The 22,870-nt window shown below is 42.2% G+C and overlaps 1 protein-coding gene across 1 annotated transcript in view; it reads left to right on the forward strand.

Annotated features, from left to right (window-relative positions):
• LOC311224521 (nck-associated protein 5-like) overlaps nucleotides 1–22,870 on the forward strand; it is a 470,803-nt gene that overhangs the window by 348,358 nt on the left and 99,575 nt on the right. The window contains exons 5-7 of the mRNA XM_084309543.1: nucleotides 807–875; nucleotides 12,405–12,443; nucleotides 15,526–15,645. Of these exons, the coding sequence (XP_084165669.1) occupies nucleotides 807–875; nucleotides 12,405–12,443; nucleotides 15,526–15,645 (228 nt within the window). The remainder of the gene's footprint in view (nucleotides 1–806; nucleotides 876–12,404; nucleotides 12,444–15,525; nucleotides 15,646–22,870) is intronic.

Genomic DNA, 22,870 nt, shown 5'->3' on the forward strand with positions numbered 1-22,870 from the left:
CTGCTGCTGTGCGCACCTGCGCCATATATATACTTAAGTGATTATCTAGTCCCAAACCTCAGTTCTTGTCTGGAATCAATACGCTGTCTCCGGGCATGTTACAACATGCCTGGGCTTGTATTTGAACCTGACTTTGGGGGCTTGCGGGCTGGCGCCTACGGGCGTTATCCAATAAGGAGAGTGAATATTACTATGGTTCGAACGCAGGTCTAAAGGGATATACCGTGTATATATAAATAATATACAATGTATATAAAACAATAAATGTAGATTCTCAGCTTTAATCTGGCCCTTCACAACAGTATTTATAAACTGTATACTGTATAAACTGTATTTATTTATGGAATTCATGCAATTTGCAACCTGTAACTAGTTGCGTGAAAGTTTCACCATGTAAAGCCAGCCTTAGAGATCGATTCATTCATTTGCCTTTTCCCCCCTGCAGATTTCTCACACATATACATAGCCACCTACCCCATATGCATTATTCTCAGAAAGGTCAGAGCGCTGCATTAATCATGGTGCAGCACCCCTAGGGCAGGGGTTCACTGCCTTGCTCAATGGCACTTAAAACAGTGATGGCAGACACAATAGAGTATAGAGGTATTCCAGTCAATCTCCAGTCGCCAGCTCACAGATGGTATTTACCCTCCTGTTGTTGTTGGAGATAGAACCGGAAACCCTCTGGTACTTGTTAGTCCTCTCTCTGTCTATAGGCCAACATGCCACACTGGGATTCTATTTATATCCTATATATGTGGTAACTCAAAGTTCTATATACAGTCATCTGTGTTTTGTCCATACAGGCAGAGAACTCTGCTCTATCACTGGAGAACGACAACCAGAGGAAGCAGTATGAACGATGTCTGGATGAGGTGAGTATCATATAGATAGACGCTTAACACAATCTGCGCCAGAAACGAGTTAACTCGTTATTGCCCGCCATGCGCTCAGCGCCAGAAACGAGTTAACTCGTTTTTGGGATCATTATTTAGTTTATTCGCTATACTGTATCTATTCATAATTCATAGCTGCAGCCTCTGGTATACCCTTCAGACCCTGTCTGAGCTGGCAGACGGTCAACACCGCCCTCTACTGCCATGCGGAGCTATTGCATCTCATTGGAAATGGGCTGGTGTGTTTTAGGAGCCGATCTGAGCCGGGCGGGTGGGGTTTACATACTCAGGCAAGCCAGTTATATACAACGATGGCATCGAACAGTAACCCCGCCCGCCCGCCCATATGTAATGGTTGGTAGTGTGGTACGGACCTCCACAAGCAGTATTTGGAATGGCGATCAGATAATTGGATTATTTCTTTTGCATTACATCAGATACAAGGTAAGAACACTATATACATTTGATCGTTGATCTGATATTTATTTCTACCGCGATCACAGCTATCTGTGTGTAAGTGTATGTGCTTATTACCGTTGACTGCGGTGGGGGGGGGGGGGGGGGGGGGGGGGCATGTTGACTGGAAGCAACTCACTGACAGTCGACAGATTTATTAGACCCATAGATATAATATAAGATATATTTTAAGCACTCGCAAATGTCCCAGTCTAAAACTATATCCATTGAATAAAGACCTGGCGATGAAGTGGGATCAGCGCCCCCTGCTGCTGGCGGTCAATGTGTTAATTGTCATTGTATAAAATAAATACAACAAAATGTAGTTTTGCAACTCCCAAGGTACGATGCAATAGATAATAAGTTATACATACAATTTTATGATTTTTTTTTTAATCGTTTTTTTAAGGATACACTCTTACACAAACACACACACACACACACACACACACACATACATACACAAACAAACAAACAAACACAGACACACATATTTTAATTTCACATATTAGTCAGCTGCTCCTATAGCAGGGGCGTTTTTAGGGTTAGAAAACATTGGGGGCTTCAGCCCCCCCCCCCTTTTTTTATTAATTTTTTTTTTAAACACAGAAATACGCAATTTTAGAGTAATTAGAGATGAATACTGAATAACTAGAATCATTCGAGGTTCTCAAAGTGAGGTCCAGGTCCATGAGAGGGATCTGGGCAGTCCCCATAGAAAATTCAAAGTTAACAGGACCAAATCATCAGTTTCTTATTTATTTATTTAACCTTTATTTAGCCAGATAAAACATTGATCTGGTCCAAGAAGCCCCAACAGGAGTACAAATATATGTGTACAGCCTATGTACAAAAGAAATAAACAGTTCATCTCTAGTCTTTACAGTTTTCTTCAAATAAACACTCAAATCAAAAGTATTACACAATTATCAAAACCTTACACTCAAGGAGCAAAATATAGGCCCAGATTTGCACCCCTACAATGTCAGCCTCACACTTTTTGCAAAACAATACACACAGTGATTTGCAAAACACTAAACACACTTGCATTACATTAGACACAGAATGTCAAATTACCACACATATGAGCCAATTGGTTAAACACAGCCATTAGATGCACAAACACACCATTGCTTAATTGTAGATACACCAATCAGGTTTAAGCACTATAAAAATGCAGCAGGTGAGTTCACCTGTCTTCAACCAAAATGGAAGGAGAGTGAAGTACTGTACACAGAGAACGTGAAAATATATACATTCACCAAACACTACACAAGACAACCAATGATGCAGACTGATGAAAATATACATTTTCTCCCATTTTCCCAAATCAGTCAAAATGGAGAATCACAACAAAAAATTATCTTGCCAGATCCTATAGGCAAAGAGATAATGTCTAGTTTTTCCTTTTTAAATTTTTTCAAAACAAAATTTGTTTTACTGTAATTTTAACCTGTACTGGATACAGTATTTTATGTTTGTCTGATATTTGCTGAGCTTACAGTGTTATGCACATAGTAGCATGAAAACTGGGACATGTATTGTTGTGATTCTCCATGTTGAAATGTTGACTGATTTGGTTATATGGAGAGAACATTTATATTTTCATCAGTCTGCATCATTGATTTGGGTATATGGAGAGAAAATGTTATTTTTTTCATCAGTCTGCATCATTGATTTGGGTATATGTAGATAAATAAATTATATTTTCATCAGTCTACAGCATAGGTGTCAAACTCACGGCCCGCGGGCCAAATCCGGCCCGCCACGTGATTTGATGTGGCCCCCCAAGAGCTCAGGTAAAAAAAAAAAAAAAAATTTTTTTTTTTTTTTTTTTTTACATTAATATTGGGTTAAAAAATACCAGTGTTAAAATAATTGTGGGTTAATGCGTTAATAAAGCTTTAACTTTGACAGCCTTAGTTATTACACATTCTTACACATACATGTATGTTGAACATCTGAGGTAACAAAGGAAAAAAGCCAAAAGCACTTACTCCTCAGACATTCTTTGACAATTTTACAGCCCAAAATACAAAAACGATCCAGGCGGAATAGGTAACAAAGGGTTGAAGAAATATTGTCTGAACTGTCAGATGCAAACTGGCTGTGTGACATAACCGAGCATCTCGCTCAATTGAATAAGAAGCTGTAGGGACGCAAACAAGTCCCACCCAAAACTTGACCAATATAGTTGTGAACTGAGACAACCCTTATTTTGTTATTTTTGAGTACAGTTACAGTTGTGTGTTCATGCAGACACATAATAGCAATTTCATTACGAATTGAAAATGGGGGACCCTGATGTAAACAAGTCGAAAGTCTTTCTCTGGTCTGCATCCCCTTAACAATTGTGTGTATTGAGCTGTACTGTACTGTACCCATTCTGCAATCTGTTAATTAAAGTTAATTAAACTATCTTCCATTAGTTGGATGTATGGCCTCTGCAAGGTTGTGTGCAGCCATTTGTTTTTGTAACATCTGCTACATCTGTCCCACGTGTTCTTTGCAGCTCACAGTTGTTAGTTCTGCCCCTCTTGACTGTGACAAAAAGGTTTTGAACAAACTTAATGTCATAGCTTGTATTTGATGATATTCGTCTTTGTTATTTACTTGAATGGTTTGATCATTGATTGGTGGAGTAATATGGGGTTCTGATAAACTAAAATTATTTGTTAAAATAACATAAGCTAACATATATTTTTACATTTATGCAAATGAATATGCAATATGTATAACTTGAATAAGTAATAAATACAGAAACACCATGTTTAACAATATGTAAATGTGTAGCTACATTTATTTTACATTACATTAACATTTATACGGTCTTTGGCCCTTTGAGGGCAACCATAATGCTGATGTGGCCCTCTGTGAAAATGAGTTTGACACCCCTGGTCTACAGCATTGGTCTTGTGTAGTGTTTGGTGAATTTATTGTATATTTGCACATTCTCTGCATACTTCACTTACAGTACTCTAATCACTGAGAAGTAGAATTGCTAAATGTGTTTTAGGTTAAGCACAGCAGTGTGTGTAACTGGTTCAAACAGAATTAAGTCATATGAAACATGTGTTTCATATGGTAACAAAATGTAGTTTTTATAAATTAGTGTATGGTTTTGACAAGTGTTTAATTTAGCAAAGGATCTGAGGTGATAATTGTGTGTGTGGTTGTGCTAATTGTGTGTTTTGAAACACCGGGCCCACGTTTTCAAAATCATGCTTAGGCTATCGAAAAAAAACTGTATTGTGTGTTTCATTATATACATATGTTTCAGTCTTCTCATAAAAATTGGATTTTTGGGTCTTTTCCTGCCTTTGGTCCGCTTTGCATTCACATCTCAAATGAACCGCAGCAGGGTTCACTTGCAAGAGTGAATGAGCTTTCACACCACCCCAAACCAACCGGACTATCCGAGGAAATGAACCAGGATTCGATTAAAGCTTATTATAGGACACTGGACATGGGTATGGATGGCTCCAGGTGCTGCTGCGTTAAAGTGCACATCTTCAATATCTGTACTATTTAAAAGCACAGTGCAGGACACACTCAAAGGTTATCGCACCTCAGAGATGGCAGTGGACATGTATGACAGGACAAAGGCCATATGTAATGGCCTTTGGATTGAGGAACATACTACCAGCCAAAGGAGGAAGCAGAAAAGGATGGACGAGTATGTAGTTGAGTCATCTTGTGGCACAAGCTCAGACCTCAGCTCAGGAGATCAGCTGAGACAGAGACTGTTCTATCCAGTCGTCGACAGAATGCTGCAAGAGCTTGAGAGCAGGTTCTCATGAGTTGCTAACAACTTATGAGAGGCATACAGGCATGTTATCCAGCCTCAGACCAGTTTCTCTCAGTGGAATTGCTGCAACCCCTCGCCACACATTACAATACTACAAACTATTGCCAGAGGAGATCACAGTTGCAAAGTGTTTCCTGGTCAGGACAGGCAGAGATGCAGTCCCTACTATCCATTGGCGGCACGGTGGTGTAGTGGTTAACACTGTCGCCTCACAGCAAGAAGGTCCAGGGTTCGATTCCCGCTTGGGGACCAGGTTTCCATGATCCCAGGTACCCAGGTGGGGTATCTCCCAGGCCTTTCTGTGTGGAGTTTGCATGTTCTCCCCGTGCTCGCAAGGGTTTCCCCCCCGATAAGATAAACCCAATGGAAAAACATGCACAACAACAGATCGCTAACGCTGTGGCGTCCTTGACGAAGACGGGCAGGAGCACTTGTATTGGTCCCCTGGCGCGGCCCTCGCCGACGCATGTCTGCTCCCAGCTGCCCTTGGGGGGAAGGACGACGGGATGGGTTAATCGCAGAGATGAATCGCATCTGCGATCCTACAAAGAACAATGCATGCGTGTGTGTTCCAGTGTGTGTGTGTGTAACCGTGTGTGCTAACCGCTAAACATTGAGGATAGTTGCATGCCAATTAAAGACCTCTGAACAGGTCCTGCATTATTATTATATTATTATTATTATCCAAAGTGTCTTTTCCCTCCTGGATGATGATGATAATAATAATAATAATAATAATAATAATAATAATAATAATAATAATAATAATAATAATAATAATAATAATAATAATAATAATAATAATAATAATAATAATAATAATAATAATAATAATAATAATAATAATAATAATAATAATAATAATAATAATAATAATAATAATAATGCATTTGATTTATAAGGCGCCTTTCAGGACACTAAAAAAAAAGTCCACAAATCAGTGAATGAAAAAATTATAGGATCAAATGAAAACAACTTACTAAAAATGGATGTTTAAAAGTACTAAAAACCAACAAAAAATACCAAACACTAACAAACATTCAGCACAGGCAATGGGGATGCTGACATAAAAGAAAAATGTAAACAATTTTTTTTCTTTTTTTTTTTAGATCCGGGGCTAGGAGAAAAACATCCGGGGCTAAAGCCCCGGAAGCCCAGGGCTAAAGCCCCGGAAGCCCAGGGCTAACGACGCCACTGTCCTATAGGCAGGCCAGACACAAACATGAATCACAGGTTATGTGAGGCCAAAACAAATGAATCTCAAATGTTTGCTAGTCTCCAAGCTGACACACTCGCTGGTATCTTAGCCAAGTCCTCAGAGGGACCCTTAGCCAACGTGGCTATAAACCAGAATCACTAATGGACACCAGATAGACAACAAAGCTCCGTTGAGATAGGGGATCAGAGCTGGTTGCAGTGGGGCAGAAAGCTCTGTTATAATAGGGGATCAGAGCTGGTTGCAGTGGGGCAGAAAGCTTCTCTGCCAAGCGGCTCCAGGTTGCAGCTTGACTGCCCATCTGCACTTCTCTCCGTTTCACCCCTCGCAACAGTGCAATTATCTCTGTCCACCTCTCCTCCCGGGCCTTCAAGACAAGGAAGCTGTGTGCTGATAGGCCGGTTACCATACATAGAGATTGCTGTCCACAACAATTTTAAGTATTCCAGGGGTTGAGAACGGACATTTCAGAGCTACTGCTGTGAGAGTAATGTCGTTTTTTTCTCTGCTTCTGAGACGTACGGTCATGCCCCTGGGTCTTTTTTAGGTTAGCTTTCAGAGTCATGGTCTGAATTAGAGTTTTGTACTGAAGGAAACCATTTCTCAGGCCACAGAAGTGTACTCACAGTCTCTCAGTTTTTAAATCTAGGCTTTTTTATAATTCTGTAGCATGATTTCCCGTTGAATATCAAAATAAACAGCAAGACTAGTATTGACTTGCTGTCACTCCATGTTTCATGTTAAATGAGAGAGAGAGAGACTTTAATCCCCTTAGGGAAATTACATACTGTAGATGTCAACGATATCTCACCATGCGGATCAGTGCTTTCTATGATGATGATATTTATACCAGACCATTTTAGACCATTGTTTATACTCGAACTGTATCCAAAACATCCACAGAAAATGCTGGAATGTGATCCAGTAAAGTACTGAAATATTCTGATCAGCATGCATGGGAAGGACTCTCCAAATATAATTGTCTTATTGATTACTGATTACCTCCTCAACACTGTAACACTGTTCACTTGAGTTACACCAACTCAGGATTGTAATCTGATTACTTTGCCTTCCAAATCAATTAGGATATAAAAACTAACAGACAATTTATTGTAAACTAAGTGCAATTTCATTATTCATTTAATTTAATTTATTTGTATTTGTATTGTATTATAATTAGTGCTGTCAAACGATTAAAATATTTAACTCGATTAATCGCATGATTGTCCATAGTTAACTCGCGATTAATCGCAAATTAATCGCATTTTTTTTTTTTTTTTTTTTACCTTAAACAGATCTTTTTCAAGTTCCAAGTTTTAATACATTTACATTTACATTTAGTCATTTAGCTGACGCTTTTATCCAAAGCGACTTACAAGTTCTGTACGACAAGCCATCAGGAAGAGCACAACTCTATCAGCTGAGTAACAATGTTCATCAAAGTGTTGAGTGCTACAGTGTAGGTTAGTTTATTAGGACAAGTGCATGACAGTATGGTTAGTTAGGGTTAGATTTTTTTTTTTTTTTTTTTTTTTTTAATTCAGATAATGGTTGAAGAAGTGAGTCTTTAGTCGACGGCGAAAGATTGGACGTGTTTCGGCTGTCCTAACTGGGGTGGGTAGTTCATTCCACCATTGTGGGGCAAGGACTGAGAATAGGCGACTTCTCTTTGATGACCCTCCCGGAGCTTGGATAGGAGTAGGTCTGAGGCGGCCAGAAGATGCAGAGCGTAGGGGTCTTGAGGGTGTGTAGTTAGAGACCATTGACCGGAGGTAGGCGGGAGCAGTTCCCTTTGCCGCACGGTATGCTAGGTCAAGGGCCTTGAAGCGGATTCGTGCAGCAATGGGGAGCCAGTGCAGGTCCCTAAGAAGTGGGGTGACATGGGCCGACTTCGGTAGGTTTGAGATCAGGCGGGCCGCTGCGTTCTGAATGAGTTGAAGAGGCTTAGTGGCAGTGGCCGGGAGGCCAGCGAGCAGTGCGTTGCAGTAGTCGAGGCGGGAGATGACTGTTGATTGGACGAGGAGTTGGGTGGTTTCTTTTGTCAGGAAGGGGCGTATCCTTCTGACGTTGCTCAGGAGGAATCGGCAGGTTCTGGTTGTCGCTGCGATGTGAGCAGAGAAGTTCAACTGGTCGTCGAGGACAACACCAAGGTTCTTGGCGGTCGGGGACGCGGTCACAGCTGCATTCTCGACTGTGATGGAAAGGTCGGTCAGGGGGGAGGATTTGGCCGGCAGGTGGAGCAATTCTGTTTTGCTTAGGTTCAGTTTGAGGTGGTTGGTCGTCATCCAGGCGGAGATGTCGGACAGACAGGCCGAGATCCGCTCAGAGACGTGGATATCTGAGGGAGGGAAGGAGAGGAAGAGTTGAGTATCGTCGGCATAACAGTGGTAGGAGAAGCCATGAGACGTGATAATGTTACCCAGTGATTTAGTGTAGAGGGAGAAGAGAAGGGGTCCTAAAACCGAGCCCTGGGGGACACCCGTCCGCAGGGGGCGGGTGGCCGACAGGGTCCCTCGCCATGACACTTGGTAGGAGCGGTCATTGAGGTATGATGACAACCATGTCAGCGCAGAGCCAGCCACTCCCATTCCTGCGAGGGCCGCGAGGAGGATCTGGTGGTTGACTGTGTCGAAGGCTGCAGATAGATCTAGGAGAATCAGGACAGAGGAGAGGCCTTTCGCTTTTGCTAAGTGAAGTGCCTCTGTGACCGCAATGAGGGCTGTCTCTGTGGAGTGACCAGTCCTGAAGCCTGACTGATTAGGGTCTAGGAGGTCATTCTGTAAGAGATAAGCAGTAAGTTGGTTGGATACAGCACGTTCAAGTGTTTTAGAAAGGAAGGAGAGAAGAGAGACAGGACGGTAGTTGCCTATGACGGTAGGGTTCAGGGATGGTTTTTTTATGAGGGGCGTGACTCTGGCTTGTTTTAGGGAGGTGGGGACCACCCCCGAGTTGAGTGAGGAGTTGACATGCAACATGCAAGTCAACAAATGCTTGCTTTATGCAGCCATTTAACACAAAAGGATGACCCTCATGCATTGCAAATTTGCATCAAATTCAAAACAGTGATGCACAAAATAACTTAAAAGAAAATAATAATTTAAAACAATGAATAAAGTGTGCATGAAATAATAGGGGAAAGAAAACGTTAGGAACTTGTTACATTCACACACACAAGGGCTGATTAATCACCCCCCCCCCCTCTCTCCCTCACACACACACTCTCCCAGCTCTCTTTCTCTCTTGCCCCTTCCTCATCTCTCTCACCCCCCTCTCTCCCTATATCTCACACACACACACACACACACACACACACACACACACACACACACACACACACACACACACACACACACACACACACACACACACACACACACACACACACACACACACACACACACACACACACACACACACTTCAGAAACAAACATAGTATCAATGAGAGCATCAATAATACACCTGAGTGAAGTCTAGTAAAAAAAAAAAAAAAAAAATTAGTTAATCTTGAGTTAAAAAAAATTAGTGGCATTAATAGAATCGGGAGTTAACGCGTTAATATCGCGATAACTTTGACAGCCTTAATTATAATGTAAAATATTGTAAGGAAGGGGCAGGGCTTTATACGTTTATTAATTTTTAATTTTTTTACTTACCCCCTTCTCGAACACTTATTGAACTGTATGGAAAGGAAATAGTCTTTGACTATTTACCTTTAATTTTTTTTAAACTTGTTTTATGTTCGAGACAAATACAAATCAATCAATCAATTATGGTTTATCTTTTTTTTATTGGAAGAATTTATGCAAATTTATACATTCCAGTTATACTTTCAAATTATACATCTTCCATTTCCTTCCCCATTCCTATCCCCTAACCCCACCCCATCCCACCCAAGGAGGGCGACAACAAACATACATATAATTCACATAAATAATTTTTTTTTATAATTAAACATAAATACAGGTGTGACAGAGAAAACTACCCAAAAAGAAATTAAGTAAAATTAAAAGAAATAAGAAAAAATAGAAATAAAAAACTGTAATAATATAATATAAGTAATACTCTCCATTTTGGTAGCATAATTTCCAGATAGAAAAAAATGGAAAGTAAATTTAACACCCTCAGCTAGACCACCACAATGCCATCTCCCCAGCCATACGTGGACTAGCAGTGTCAGAAAGGTAGGTGGGGGAAGGAGGGGGGTCATGGGGTCCGAGGTTTGGAAGGAGAAGGGACTTAGGTCATATGGGTTTTGAAATGAAGTAGGAAGGGCTGCCATGTTTTGTGGAAAGTATCTGTGTGGCCTTGTGTTGTGAATCTGATTTTCTCTATATGTATGAGAGACATAACATCCCTCATCCAGTGCAAATGTGAAGGGAGAGTGGCTGCCTTCCAGTTGAATAGGATGAGGCGTCTGGCAATAAGTGAGGCAAAGGCTATATCATTGGATTGCCCAATAGATATTGCGGCGTTCTCCGGTGTCAGACCAAATAATGCACTGAGAGGGCATGGGTCAACATTCACAGCAAAGATATGAGTAAGATTTAAAAATGGAAGTCCAGAATTATTAATTAATGTTTCTATCCTCAACTACAACCATGAATAAACAGCTTTTTGGACATTAAGTGGTATGGAATACTTGCTGGTATAGTGTACAGTAGTTGATGCGATGCCATTCAATACTGACAGAGTCCCGTGGTGCGAGTTCTCACCTGCTGCCCAGTTTTGCATGCGCTGAGTGTTGAACGGGTCAAACATTTTGGAACACGGCCCAATGCATCTCAGCATCACATGGCTTTTTTCCAACATAAAACAAGTATAGAAATTAGGGCTGTCAATCGATAAAAATAGTTAGCTGTGATTAATCGCATAATAATAGCCATGAAGTCATGTCCAAATAAAAATACGTTCAGAAATGAGTGATTAGGAGCGATTTTGGTAAAAAGTGAGAACAAATTAAGTTCTGCAGAAAACCATAGACTCCAATGCATTTGGCAGACATTTCTCTTCCTGTTTTCGTTTGTGACTTTTCACCTACATCCCTGATTCGCTCATCCCCACGTCGGGTATCATTGGAAAGCCACACTCATTGGTTACAACCCTGTCCAATTTTTGAGATCGCCAATTGTGTCCATGGGGGAAAATAAAGGGTCACAAAAACATTCCCTTCTACTATGTGGAATCAAAACAGTTTCTCAAGTTCTCTCTCTTCCCCTCTCACACAGTACCATGTGAGAGGTTATTTTCATTGTCTGGGCATATTGGGGGACAGACACATACAAGAAATGGTATGAAATTCATGTCAACAATTAAACTCAGAAATGTTTGTCTGAAGAGGTCTGTCACCAAAATGTCCAAAATTTCTATACTGACTGAATTCAAATTCTTACAATGAATAATACCAAAAAGATATATGAAAATAAGAAAATGTGTTATGCATCAAAAGAAATTGTGTCATTAATATGCATTTGCGTTAACGCATTATTAATGCGCTAACTTTGACAACCCTAATAGAAATAGTTGAGGACCGCGGATTTATGTTTGTTTTGGTGGCTGAAGCTTTTGCTTGCATGTTAAGGTGGGGATTTATTAAAACGTGTTTTGTCTCATGACCCTATTTTCTGCCTGTCTGACATTTCCCGGTTCACTCTGAACCAGTCGGCGGGCCAGAACTCCAACCACAGGACTTGTTTTTTAAGCTACTGTAATGGCATAGCATCAACTACACTAATCTCACCAATAAAGTGCCTTTTTGCTTTCCAAACATGTGTTTTAGTAATCCAAACAGTATCTATAATCCGATTACTGTTTTTACAGTTACTAATATTTTATAATCAGATTACTGAACTCTTCAGGACTCAGACCATGTATAAAATGTGATAATTATTCTCTCTCTCTCTCTCTCTCTCTCTCTCTCTCTCTCTCTCTCTCTCTCTCTCTCTCTCTCTCTCTCTCTCTCTCTCTCTCTCTCTCTCTCTCTCTCTCTCTCTCTCTCTCTCTCTCTCTCTTAACCTCCTCCTCTTCAAGGTGGCCAATCAGGTGGTCCAAGCCCTCCTCACTCAGAAGGTTTGTCTTTTGCCTGTGTAACATTGAAGCATTATTAGTCCAGTCTGTCGTTAGAATCAATCAGAGAAATGTCAGTGATGAGGAACCCAGTGTGAAGAATGATCAACTGCATAATTTTATGCCTTATCAAACATTTCCGACATGACTTTCAGAGAACAAAAAAAAAAATTAAATTCTTTTTTGTAAATGTGACAATAAAATTAAAGTTGTTCTGTTAGCTGTTACAGTAGCATGTTGCATGTACAGTATATGGTTTAGTATTGCTGGTTCCCAGCTGTATATGTACATTACATTTAGTCGCATGTACCGTTACGCTTTGCTTGCTTCACAGCCAGGCAAATTAACATATCGCTGCTGTCGGGACAAAACCTCATAACTCCAAAAACCCAACTTTTCAGCAGATGAAAAAAACTAACACAGATTTGAGGGTGAATATAGTTAGGAGGTTTAGACGGATGATCGGTTTAATGCTTTCCCATTGTTTAAACTTTGTAAAACCCACACACACATATGGAGGATGATCTACGGAGTTGATTTATATAATAAAAAAAAAATTCAAAAAATGGAGTTATGAGGTTTTGTCCCGACAGCAGCGATATTTAGAGTGAAATTAACGTCAGATATACCGCGCGACAATACGTTTGTTGTTTACAACATTAGTTTACATAGTAATTTAAACAAGATCAAATTAGACAATGTTGTAAACTGCCCCCCTCCCAGTCCCCGTCCTCTAGAACCTCCCCCTCACCAAAATGCCCCAAAACAACCCCCTCCTCTCCCTCTCCAGTGAGAAACTTACTGTAGTTGTAGGTACATAGACCAGACCCCCCCCCACCCTCAGACAAGGACCGTAGTAAAAGCGTCTGTATCAAAAAGAAGAAGTTAAAAATAGAAATTGTAAAAAGGAAGTATAATTGGTGAAATACACTTCTTTAAAATATACATATCGAATACTTAAAAAATCAGCTATACCTGTCTATGTAGGTGCTCATATATCTATATCAAACATATCTAATTGTCAACATACAACCTGCTGTGAAATATTAGACACATTCTATATTAACTCATTGACCGCCACGCTCTTTTCCCATCTTTACTCAATGGCGCCAGTGTTATTGACCATTTTAGCTATGTTTGCAGACCCATCGTGTGTGCTGTATTATAGCTATGGAGACAATAGTATGGATAGTACGCCTGTCCCGTCTCCCTGTCTCCCTGTGAGTGGCTGTCTCGGAGTGATGACCGGAGTGTTGGACGTCCCATGATGAAGACCGGGAGGATGCGACCCTCTCTGCGCCGCCCCTTTGCCTTAAATAGATCCGCTATCTGCTCTATCTTTAATCTTTCAAAATGTTCAGTTGCTATTGCTATCAGCTCTATCTTTAATCTTTCAAAATTTTCAATTGCTGTCGCATGCACTTATCTGTGTTTCACTACACATATGAGTGCATGCTTACCAACTGTTCGCCTGTTTTACTGCAACACTAGTACACTACTATCACCGACATCGATGAAGGGAGATCCCCCCTTGAATGGCCCTTCTAAGGTTTCTCTCCTGCACATTGCCTGTGGTGCATTTTTTCCTATTGCTAGGTTTTAGTGAGTTTTTACTTACCTTTGCGTGGGGTATGTCTGGGAGTGTTGCATTTATTTTGCATTTATTGTAAAAAAATTTGACTTTATGGTGTTCTTGTTTTGTTCTTGACTTATTGTGATGTTTCTTCTTGACTTGTTTAAAGAAGACGTGTCCGGCCCATGGGGACAATAACGTGTGTTGTCGGGCCTTACAAATACATTTGATTTGGCTCATTTTACAGGCATTGTTCATAGTCCATCACTGATAACCAGTTCATTTCCTGTAGTTTGTGCCCTATTACACGCTAAACATCGCCCCTTTCCAAAATAATCCAGTCTTTTTTCATAGATCGTGAGATATGACACGTTATATGCAATATGCCCAAATCGTTCGGGTTGCTCGCCTGAAACCCCAAATACTTCCAAATCAAAGGTATATACCATGTACATATGTGTCTTCACAAGATCATCAAGGGGGGGTGGGGGCGTTTAAACTCAAAACTGCGATCGTTACCAAAAGCATGTTTTAGGTCCGGTAAAATACAACACTGTGATCGGTACAAAAACATGTTTCAGGTTCGGTAAAATAGACATAGAATAGACCTTACCTTAGCCAAAAGGTACTCCAAAAAAGAATAATCCCCAGTGATCCCATCGCCATCGTGATTACTCGTGTATACTCGTGTATACAGGAAATAGTTTTTAGGCGATAAAATCTCAGAGTGATCGCTCTGTCGCTCTGTCCTCTGAGGGGGAGGAGTTCTTGTAGACAAAAAAAACAATCCCAGTTCAAAGGGTAGGCGATACTGCCACCTGGCAGGATTCGATCGTCATTGCAATTGTAACATAGGCAGATGTGCCAGGGAGACCCAGGGAGCTCCGGCTGAGTGTCTAGAACGGGGATCAAATGAAAAATATAAAAGGATCCAAGCGCTGAGGATAAGGCGCTCAAGCGTTGGCGACGAAAGTCACGAGTATAGTTGTTTTGGCGCAGAAAGAGTTGAACATAAAACCCAGGCCACTTATTTGTCAAACACCCACCGCAAGGTTGTTGAAATGGTCCAACTTCTCAACATTTCAACGGAGAAGCTTCCTGTTTTCTGGGTGATGACACGTTGAAACCAATGCAGCTTTCAGTGATTAGAACATAAATTTGTTATTTTCACACAAAGCCGCATTTGATGTCATGGGGTCACAAAACAGACATTTTGAGAAGTTGGACAATTTAAACCACTTCGAGGTGAGTGTTGTTGAATTTTATGTTTAGGTATATAAAATTCCTCTGAGTAAGTGAAATTAAATTATATGACATACTGTTGCCTGGGAGATCTAAACTTCATTTCAGTCTATGTCCACTTGCCCAACTGTGATATGAAGCTATTGTAGCTAAGCGTAGCGGTACATATACAGCCAGGAACCAACAAGGTTTAGTATAGCTTTTTAATACAATTATTGTACAAAGAGGTTACAATTTGTTTTATACGATAATTTGTTTGTACGACTTCAGGACTTGAAAGAGGAGTGTGTGAAGCTTCGGACGCGGGTCTTTGACTTGGAGCAGCAAAACCGCATCCTGAGTGTGCTGTTCCAGCAGCGGGTCAAAGCATCCACCAACCCTGTCTCCCAGGTAGGCCTGGCATAACAGATGCAAACACTGACATAATCTGCTTCTAGGATAGTTGAATTTTATTGAGCAGTGTTCCACTTCAAAAGGAGATTTGCTGACCTTAAATGGCACCAAAGAACATCCGGGTATGAATTTTGGGCTCTGCTATTCTACACTCACACTAAAAATGAATGAACTAATGCAATGAACTAATGCTTCTTCTGCAAGCTCCCATAGCATCAAATAACTGCAACTTCTCAATTACAACTCACTTCTCAATTAATAATACTCAGTCACAATGTTGAGGTCCCTCAAAGAGCTATAAATAAATACAATCTAAAACATGAGATCAGGAATGTAGGGGCATATTCGAATAAATATGGAAATAATATAGAAATGTGTAATATGTAGGGCTGTCCCTGACTAAGGATTTGTATAGTCGACTTTCATTAGCCGAAATTTGCAGATAGTCTACTTCTACTGGTAGTCCACTATACATTTATTTATTTTAATTTAAAAAAAAAAAGAATTTGCAAAAGCATGCAATTGGTCCACTGATGGATGCATCTTGATATTTGTCTAGTCTAGTGTGTTCATTAGATGGGTAAAATCCTCTTTCAGTGCCTCTGTGCCCGTTTCTTAGGAAGTTAGCCTCTCTGGTATGCTCGCCATTAGCGTTAGCCAGGCTTTTAGGCCTCTTAGCTTTGGGAAAGAATTAAAAAATTTTATTAAATTTTTTTATTATAATTTTTTTATTGCATTCGACTAAGAGGTTGGCAGTTGACTACGGCTCCTTTCGACCGATTAGTCGACTAATCGGGGTCAGCCCTAGTAATATGGAAAGGAGTGCAGTGCAAATGCATATGTGCAAATGAATATGGATGTACAGTATAATGCAGTCAGTGAGTACAGGTACAAGGCAGTTTTTATCTGGATGGCCAGGGGATAGTAGCCTCTCCTGTGTCTCACCTTGATCTTGATGGTGTGGCTCTGCTTAGAACAGTTTTGTTGGGAAAGACTTAGAAAGGGGTTGTTGAGGATCAAAGGATTCAATAGGGAACCTTCCCAATTATTTTTCTACTTCCTGCACAGAACTTCAGAAAGGCATGTAGGAAAAGAAAAAGGGGATTTTTTGTATCACTGTGACTTGCTTGAGCACATCGTAGGTCATCAAACAAGCGCCATCCTCATCCTCATCATCATTATCATCATCATCATCATCCTCACTCATCCTCATCATCATTATCAACATCAACATCATCATCATCATTCCATACCACCTTCTATTTTTACGTTCATCATATGGAAATTAGCTGGCTCTTGTGTCAGTAATTACAGATGAACTGTTTGAATGTTTAATTAGATTGCCGTTGGTCTTAATTATCCTGTAATTTGTGTTAAATTATGGATTGAGAGTTGCTGCTTCATATGTGGTATCACAGCACCATTTGGCACTAAACTGTAATTGGCGATCACCTTTTATTTGAGCAAGGCTATGATCCTGAGGTTTTGTGTTGAGTTTTTGTTGCTCCTTTTCCCCCTGGTGTTTCTGTAACCTGGCTGACGGGCCTGGTTATCCTCCTTTGATAGTTGTCTGGGAAACTTGATGGTGATCATTTCCTACTCGCCTGAGCTAAACCTCCCTCCCATACACCAATGTTGTGTTGTTCTCCTAACAAGCTGGAATTGGCTATGATTGGCCTCACTCACACACACACAAACATAATCACTCAGTGGGTACGTGCTCAGAATTAAAAGTGTGTTCATTGATTGATGTGCAGATACCAAAGTGAAAAGAAAACAAAGACCCCCTTCACACCACGCATTAACTCTTTAATTGCCAAACCCGAGATAAGTCGGGTTAACTCGCCATGCGTTGGCTGCCAGACCAGAGATATCTTTTATTCGATATTTTTATTCATTATTCATCCAGGGACCTTGCTGTTACCATATGGAATGAGTCTGAGATCGCCAAAGTGCAATACCGGCCGCATCCAGCTAGACGGCGGTATCGAGCACCATTTGAAACCTTATATCTTGGCCTGTGCAATCGTCAAATGTCTCCGGGTGCAGTTTTCTGGGTCGGGCCAGTCTAGCGGTTCTTCCGGTTGCATTGAAGCGTGTCAAATGCTCCCGATCCATATGTTGTGGTGGGTTATGTCGTGGACCAAATGGACATCGGATGGACCAGATGGCGATCAAACAATTGGAATATTATTTTTGGAATACTCCCGATCACAGGTAAGGACTATCTGATGTCAATTCTGGCTTGCTTTTATACCGATCGATCTACTCAACATTTTTAGTGTTCAATACGAATGCTGTTACTGGCAATCAAATAATCAGAAATGACCCACCCCCCCCCCCCCTGTCATGCATTCATGATGAAACATAATACCTATTATATAGATTTGATTTGGGAATAGTAGCGTGTCCAGGCAAGAAACGGCAACGCTTATAGTAGGATTCACACATAAGGCTATAACTCAGCCTTTCGGGAATGACCCCAGACCACTCTAAAACTATACTCATATTCAGTTTCACCACGGTATAACATGGGAACGTATGGATGAAGAAATGTATTCTTTTTCATATAGTGAATGATAGATATTTGATGTCAAATGGGCCATAGTATTCAAGTTTCAAGTTTCTTTAATAGTTGTCATACAGAAGTACAGAATACTTTTATACAAAATGCTTCTTACTGTTGCGCTCCAGAGACTGTGCAAGACAAGATAAGTATGAAATAAAATAACATAGTAAAATTAGAAGTGAAAAAAAATGAGGTCACAGTGTTCAGTTTAGACATATGTACAATGTTCGATGCAGAATAGACGTAGTTACCATACAATATACAATACTGTGCAGTGTACTAATATACAATACTATATAGTGCAAGGCAGAAATGGAGAAATGGGACAAGGTGCAATTTAGGTACAATTCACAGTAGGTGTACGAGTTGTAGTGCAAATCCTTTATCAATAAATATAAAGTGTAAGTGTGTTTGTGTGATCTAAAGTGTGGAGAGTGGGTGCTGCAGTGTGTTGTTTGTTTGAGTGAGTGTGTGCGTGTGGGTGTGTGTGCTGTGTGCATTTGATGGTTGTTGCATAGTGATTATTGTTCGTTTAGCAGCCTGATGGCCTGGGGATAGAAGCTTCTTCTGAGTCTTTCTGTGCTCGCCTTAAGACTCCGGTATCGCTTGCCTGACCGCAGCAGTTCAAAGAGGCAGTTGTTCGGGTGGCTCGAGTCCTTAATAATTCTCTTAGCCTTCCCCTTGCACCGCTTGTTGTAAATGTTCTGGAGGGTGGGAAGCCCCCCTCCAATTGTGCGTTCGGCTGAACGTGTCACTCTTTGTAGTCTGCTACGGTCTTGTGCAGTGCTATTCCCAAACCAGGAGGTGATGTTGCCGGTCAGGATACTCTCTATTGTACATGAGTAGAAGTTCCTAAGGATCTTCTGACTGACTTGGAACTTCCTTAGGCGCCTGAGGAAGTAGAGGCGTTGTCGTGCCTTCTTCACAACACTGTCAATGTGTGTGGTCCATGTCAAGTCCTCGGATATGTGGGCTCTGAGGTACTTGAAACTGTTCACTCTCTCAACCGGTGCCCCGTTGATGCTGAGGGGGCTGTAGTCCTTGACCCCCGACCTCCTGAAGTCCACAATCATCTCTTTTGTTTTGCTGACGTTCAGGGAGAGGCAGTTCTCCTGACACCACTGTGACAGGTTCTCTACCTCTTCCAGGTAGGCCCTTTCGTCATTGGCAGAGATCAGGCCCACCACTACTGTGTCATCAGCAAATTTGATGATGGTGTTGTTGTTCCGCTGTGCTACGCAGTCATGTGTGTACAGGGAGTAGAGGAGGGGGCTCAGAACACAGCCCTGGGGGGCCCCTATGTTGAGCGTGATGGATGAGGAGGTGCAGTTGCCGGCTCTTACCACCTGGGGTCTGCCCATCAGGAAGTCCAAGACCCACTGGCAGAGGTCATAGTTCAAGCCCAGGTCCCTGAGCTTGGCTATGAGTTTGGAGGGGACTATGGTATTGAATGCTGAGCTGTAGTCGATGAACAGCATTCTCACATAGTTCCCCTGCCTCTTGTCCAGGTGTGATGCTGCTGTGTGCAGCACATGGGCTATGGCGTCCTCCGTGGACCTGTTGGGGCGATATGCAAATTGCAGAGGGTCCAGGTTGATGGGGAGGGAGGAACAGATGTAGCCCTTCACTAGCTTCTCAAAGCACTTCATGGCGGTAGTCGTTGAGGCAAGCGGGCGTAGATTTTTTGGGTACAGGGATGATGGTGGACTTCTTCAGACAGGTGGGGATGACAGCCTGTTCCAAGGACAGGTTGAAGATGTCAGTGAATACCGGGGCCAGTTGGTCGGCACAGACTTTTAGGACGCGGCCGGGGATGCCGTCCGGTCCTGCTGCCTTCCTGATATTAACTTTTTTAAAGATCCGTCTCACCTCATGCTCTGTTACCCTGAACACTGAGTCTCCATCAGCAGACCCCCCCCCCCCATTGCCGTGGTTTGTAGGCTGGTGTTGTTATTCACAGCCTCAAACCTCGCATAGAAGGAATTGAGATCATTTGCTAAGGAGATGTCACTGTTCAGTTTGAGGGGGGTGCCTTTGTAGTCTGTCATTGTTCTGAGGCCCTGCCACATGCCTCTAGAGTCAGCCTGTTCAAACTGAAGTTCAACTTTATCCCTGTAACGCCGTTTTGCCTCTATTACTGCTCTCCTGACGTTGTATCTTGCCATCTTGTGTTCTTCCATGTTGCCTGTCACCAGCCCGGTGTTGTATGCTGATGTGCGCACTTTCAGAGCCTCACGGACGGATTTGTCTACCCAGGGCTTTTGATTTGGGTAGATTTTAATTTTGGTGGAGGGGATTGTTTCTTCTACCAGAGTACAGACATAGTCAATCACCGTTTCGGTGTATTCGTTAATATTGGCTGTGTTATCACGGAATACACTCCAGTCTGTGCATTCAAGTGCAGCTTGGAGTGACTCCTCTGACGTCACGGCCCAACGCTTAACCTCTCGCGAGACCACCGGCGTTCGCTTGAGACTTTGTTTGTACTTTGGCAAAAGAAAGATGGCGGCGTGATCGCTTTTACCGAATGGACTAAGAGCCTGTGACTTGTACCCATTCTTAAATTGCGAGTATACATTGTATCCATAGCTATAATATAGAATATAGTTATAGCTCTACAAACAAGGTGACGCACTCCTATCTTTTAAAGCATGGCATTGCTACAACGGGCCCCGTCTAATAGCTAGCGCTGAATGAGTTAAAGGATCATTCCCACTAATTATAAAACATTAAGATATGTCAAAATGCTTTGGCAATAATGAAAAGAATTTTTAATTGAATTGAGAGACTGGCAAGGCAACAGTTGTGTTGCCTGTAGCCTAGTCTATCAGCCTATTATTAGTACACTAATAATAATATTAATAATAATAATAATAATAATAATACATTAGTATTGTTTTTATTGTTATAGAATAGTGTGAGGATGCACTTGTTGGCAGGGGTGTAAAGTACTTGAGTAATTGTACTTCGTTACAATACTTAAGTACTGTTTTGGGGGATTTGTACTTTACTCAAGTATTATTAGGTTTGTATACTTGTACTTTTACTCAATTACATTTTAGAGAAAAAAAACATTTAAAATGCAGACCTACAAAGTACAAAGTACAAATCTTGCAGGTCCAACAATATTAATTAGTATATTGGTTTCTGTGGCCGTACTAACGTTAATGTTATTAATCCTGCGGCCGCACTTTATTTAAAAACAGCCTGTGAGGGCTGGAGGAATTCTGCATGCAGCCCAACGAGGGGGCGTGCCGTTTTTCTGCTTCACGCACCTGAGAGGAGTTTGCAATCAGCTCGGGAGAGTACTAGTATTGCAGACTCCCCTCCACTCCTTGTGGGGTCGTTCTTGTTACTACCATCTACTGCCGCGTCTCCGGCGTGAAACGTCGTGCCACCCCTGTACATCACCACCTGTCGCCGTTTCCTGGAGTGGGACACCGCCTTCGCTCTCTATTACTCCATGGGAGGATCCCAGTGTTCCCACTCCAGATGTCCTGCCGGCTACTTCCCAACTCCCTCTACATGGACCCGTTCCTGGGGTGAGGCTCGCCATCGCTCTCTATTACTCCACGGGAGGATGCCCGTGTTCTCACCCCATTCCCCTTGGACCCCCTGGTTGCTGCGCTGCCCGTCGGCAGCATTCTGGTCGGGAGGATGCCCATGTTCAATGAAGAGTCCTGTGTATTTTTGCCCCTGTTTCTGGAAGATTTCCCGTGTACCTCTTTGCCTGTGTGCTAGAGGATTCCTGCCTGTGCACCCCTTAAAGGCACAGTGCCGCGTTTTTTGTGTTCATGGACTTTGGTGTTTTTTCCCCCTTAAAGGCTGAGTGCCGCTTTTTTGTATATAATAAATCATGCCCTTGTTTTGGCTAACTCTGATTACCTGTCTGTGTCGTGCAATTGGGGTCGCATTACAAACCATAACAGTACGACCCGACCAGTCGACGACCCAGCCGGCACAGACAGTGTATGTGAGACAGCCCCTGCAAGCTAACCCCATGTGTAGCCTCCCCTCAGCTAGCATAGGCCCTGTAGCTAGCTAAGCCCCTGCAGCTAACCGGCTTCCTCAGCTAGTACAGCAGTCTGCTAGCTTAGCTCCAGCAGCTTGCACAGCCTCTATGTTGATGTAGCCTTACAGCTAGCATAGGCCCTGTAGCTAGCTATGCCCTGGCAGCTAACCCTGTTCCCTCTGCTAGCCCACTTTGTGTGTAGCTTCCCCAGCTAGCATGGTCTCCACTTTGTGTGTAGCTACCCTGTTCCCCACTGCTAGGACTGCCCCTTCAGCTAGCAAGGTCAGTTTCCCTGGTGCCCTTCTGGAAAAAAAAAGTCCCCCCTGCGGGCCTGGCTGGTCGCCGGGTGGCTCCCGTAGAGGGGGGGGTACTGTGAGGGCTGGAGGAATTCTGCATGCAGCCCAACGAGGGGGCGTGCCGTTTTTCTGCTTCACGCACCTGAGAGGAGTTTGCAATCAGCTCGGGAGAGTACTAGTATTGCAGACTCCCCTCCACTCCTTGTCGAGTCGTTCTTGTTACTACCATCTACTGCCGCGTCTCCGGCATGAGACGTCGAGCCACCCCTGTACATCGCCACCTGTCGCCGTTTCCTGGAGTGGGACACCGTCTTCGCTCTCTATTACTCCACGGGAGGATCCCAG

This window comes from Notolepis coatsorum (assembly GCF_963971535.1).
Source record: "Notolepis coatsorum genome assembly, chromosome: 3".
In the NCBI taxonomy this organism is placed as follows: Eukaryota; Metazoa; Chordata; class Actinopteri; order Aulopiformes; family Paralepididae; genus Notolepis; species Notolepis coatsorum.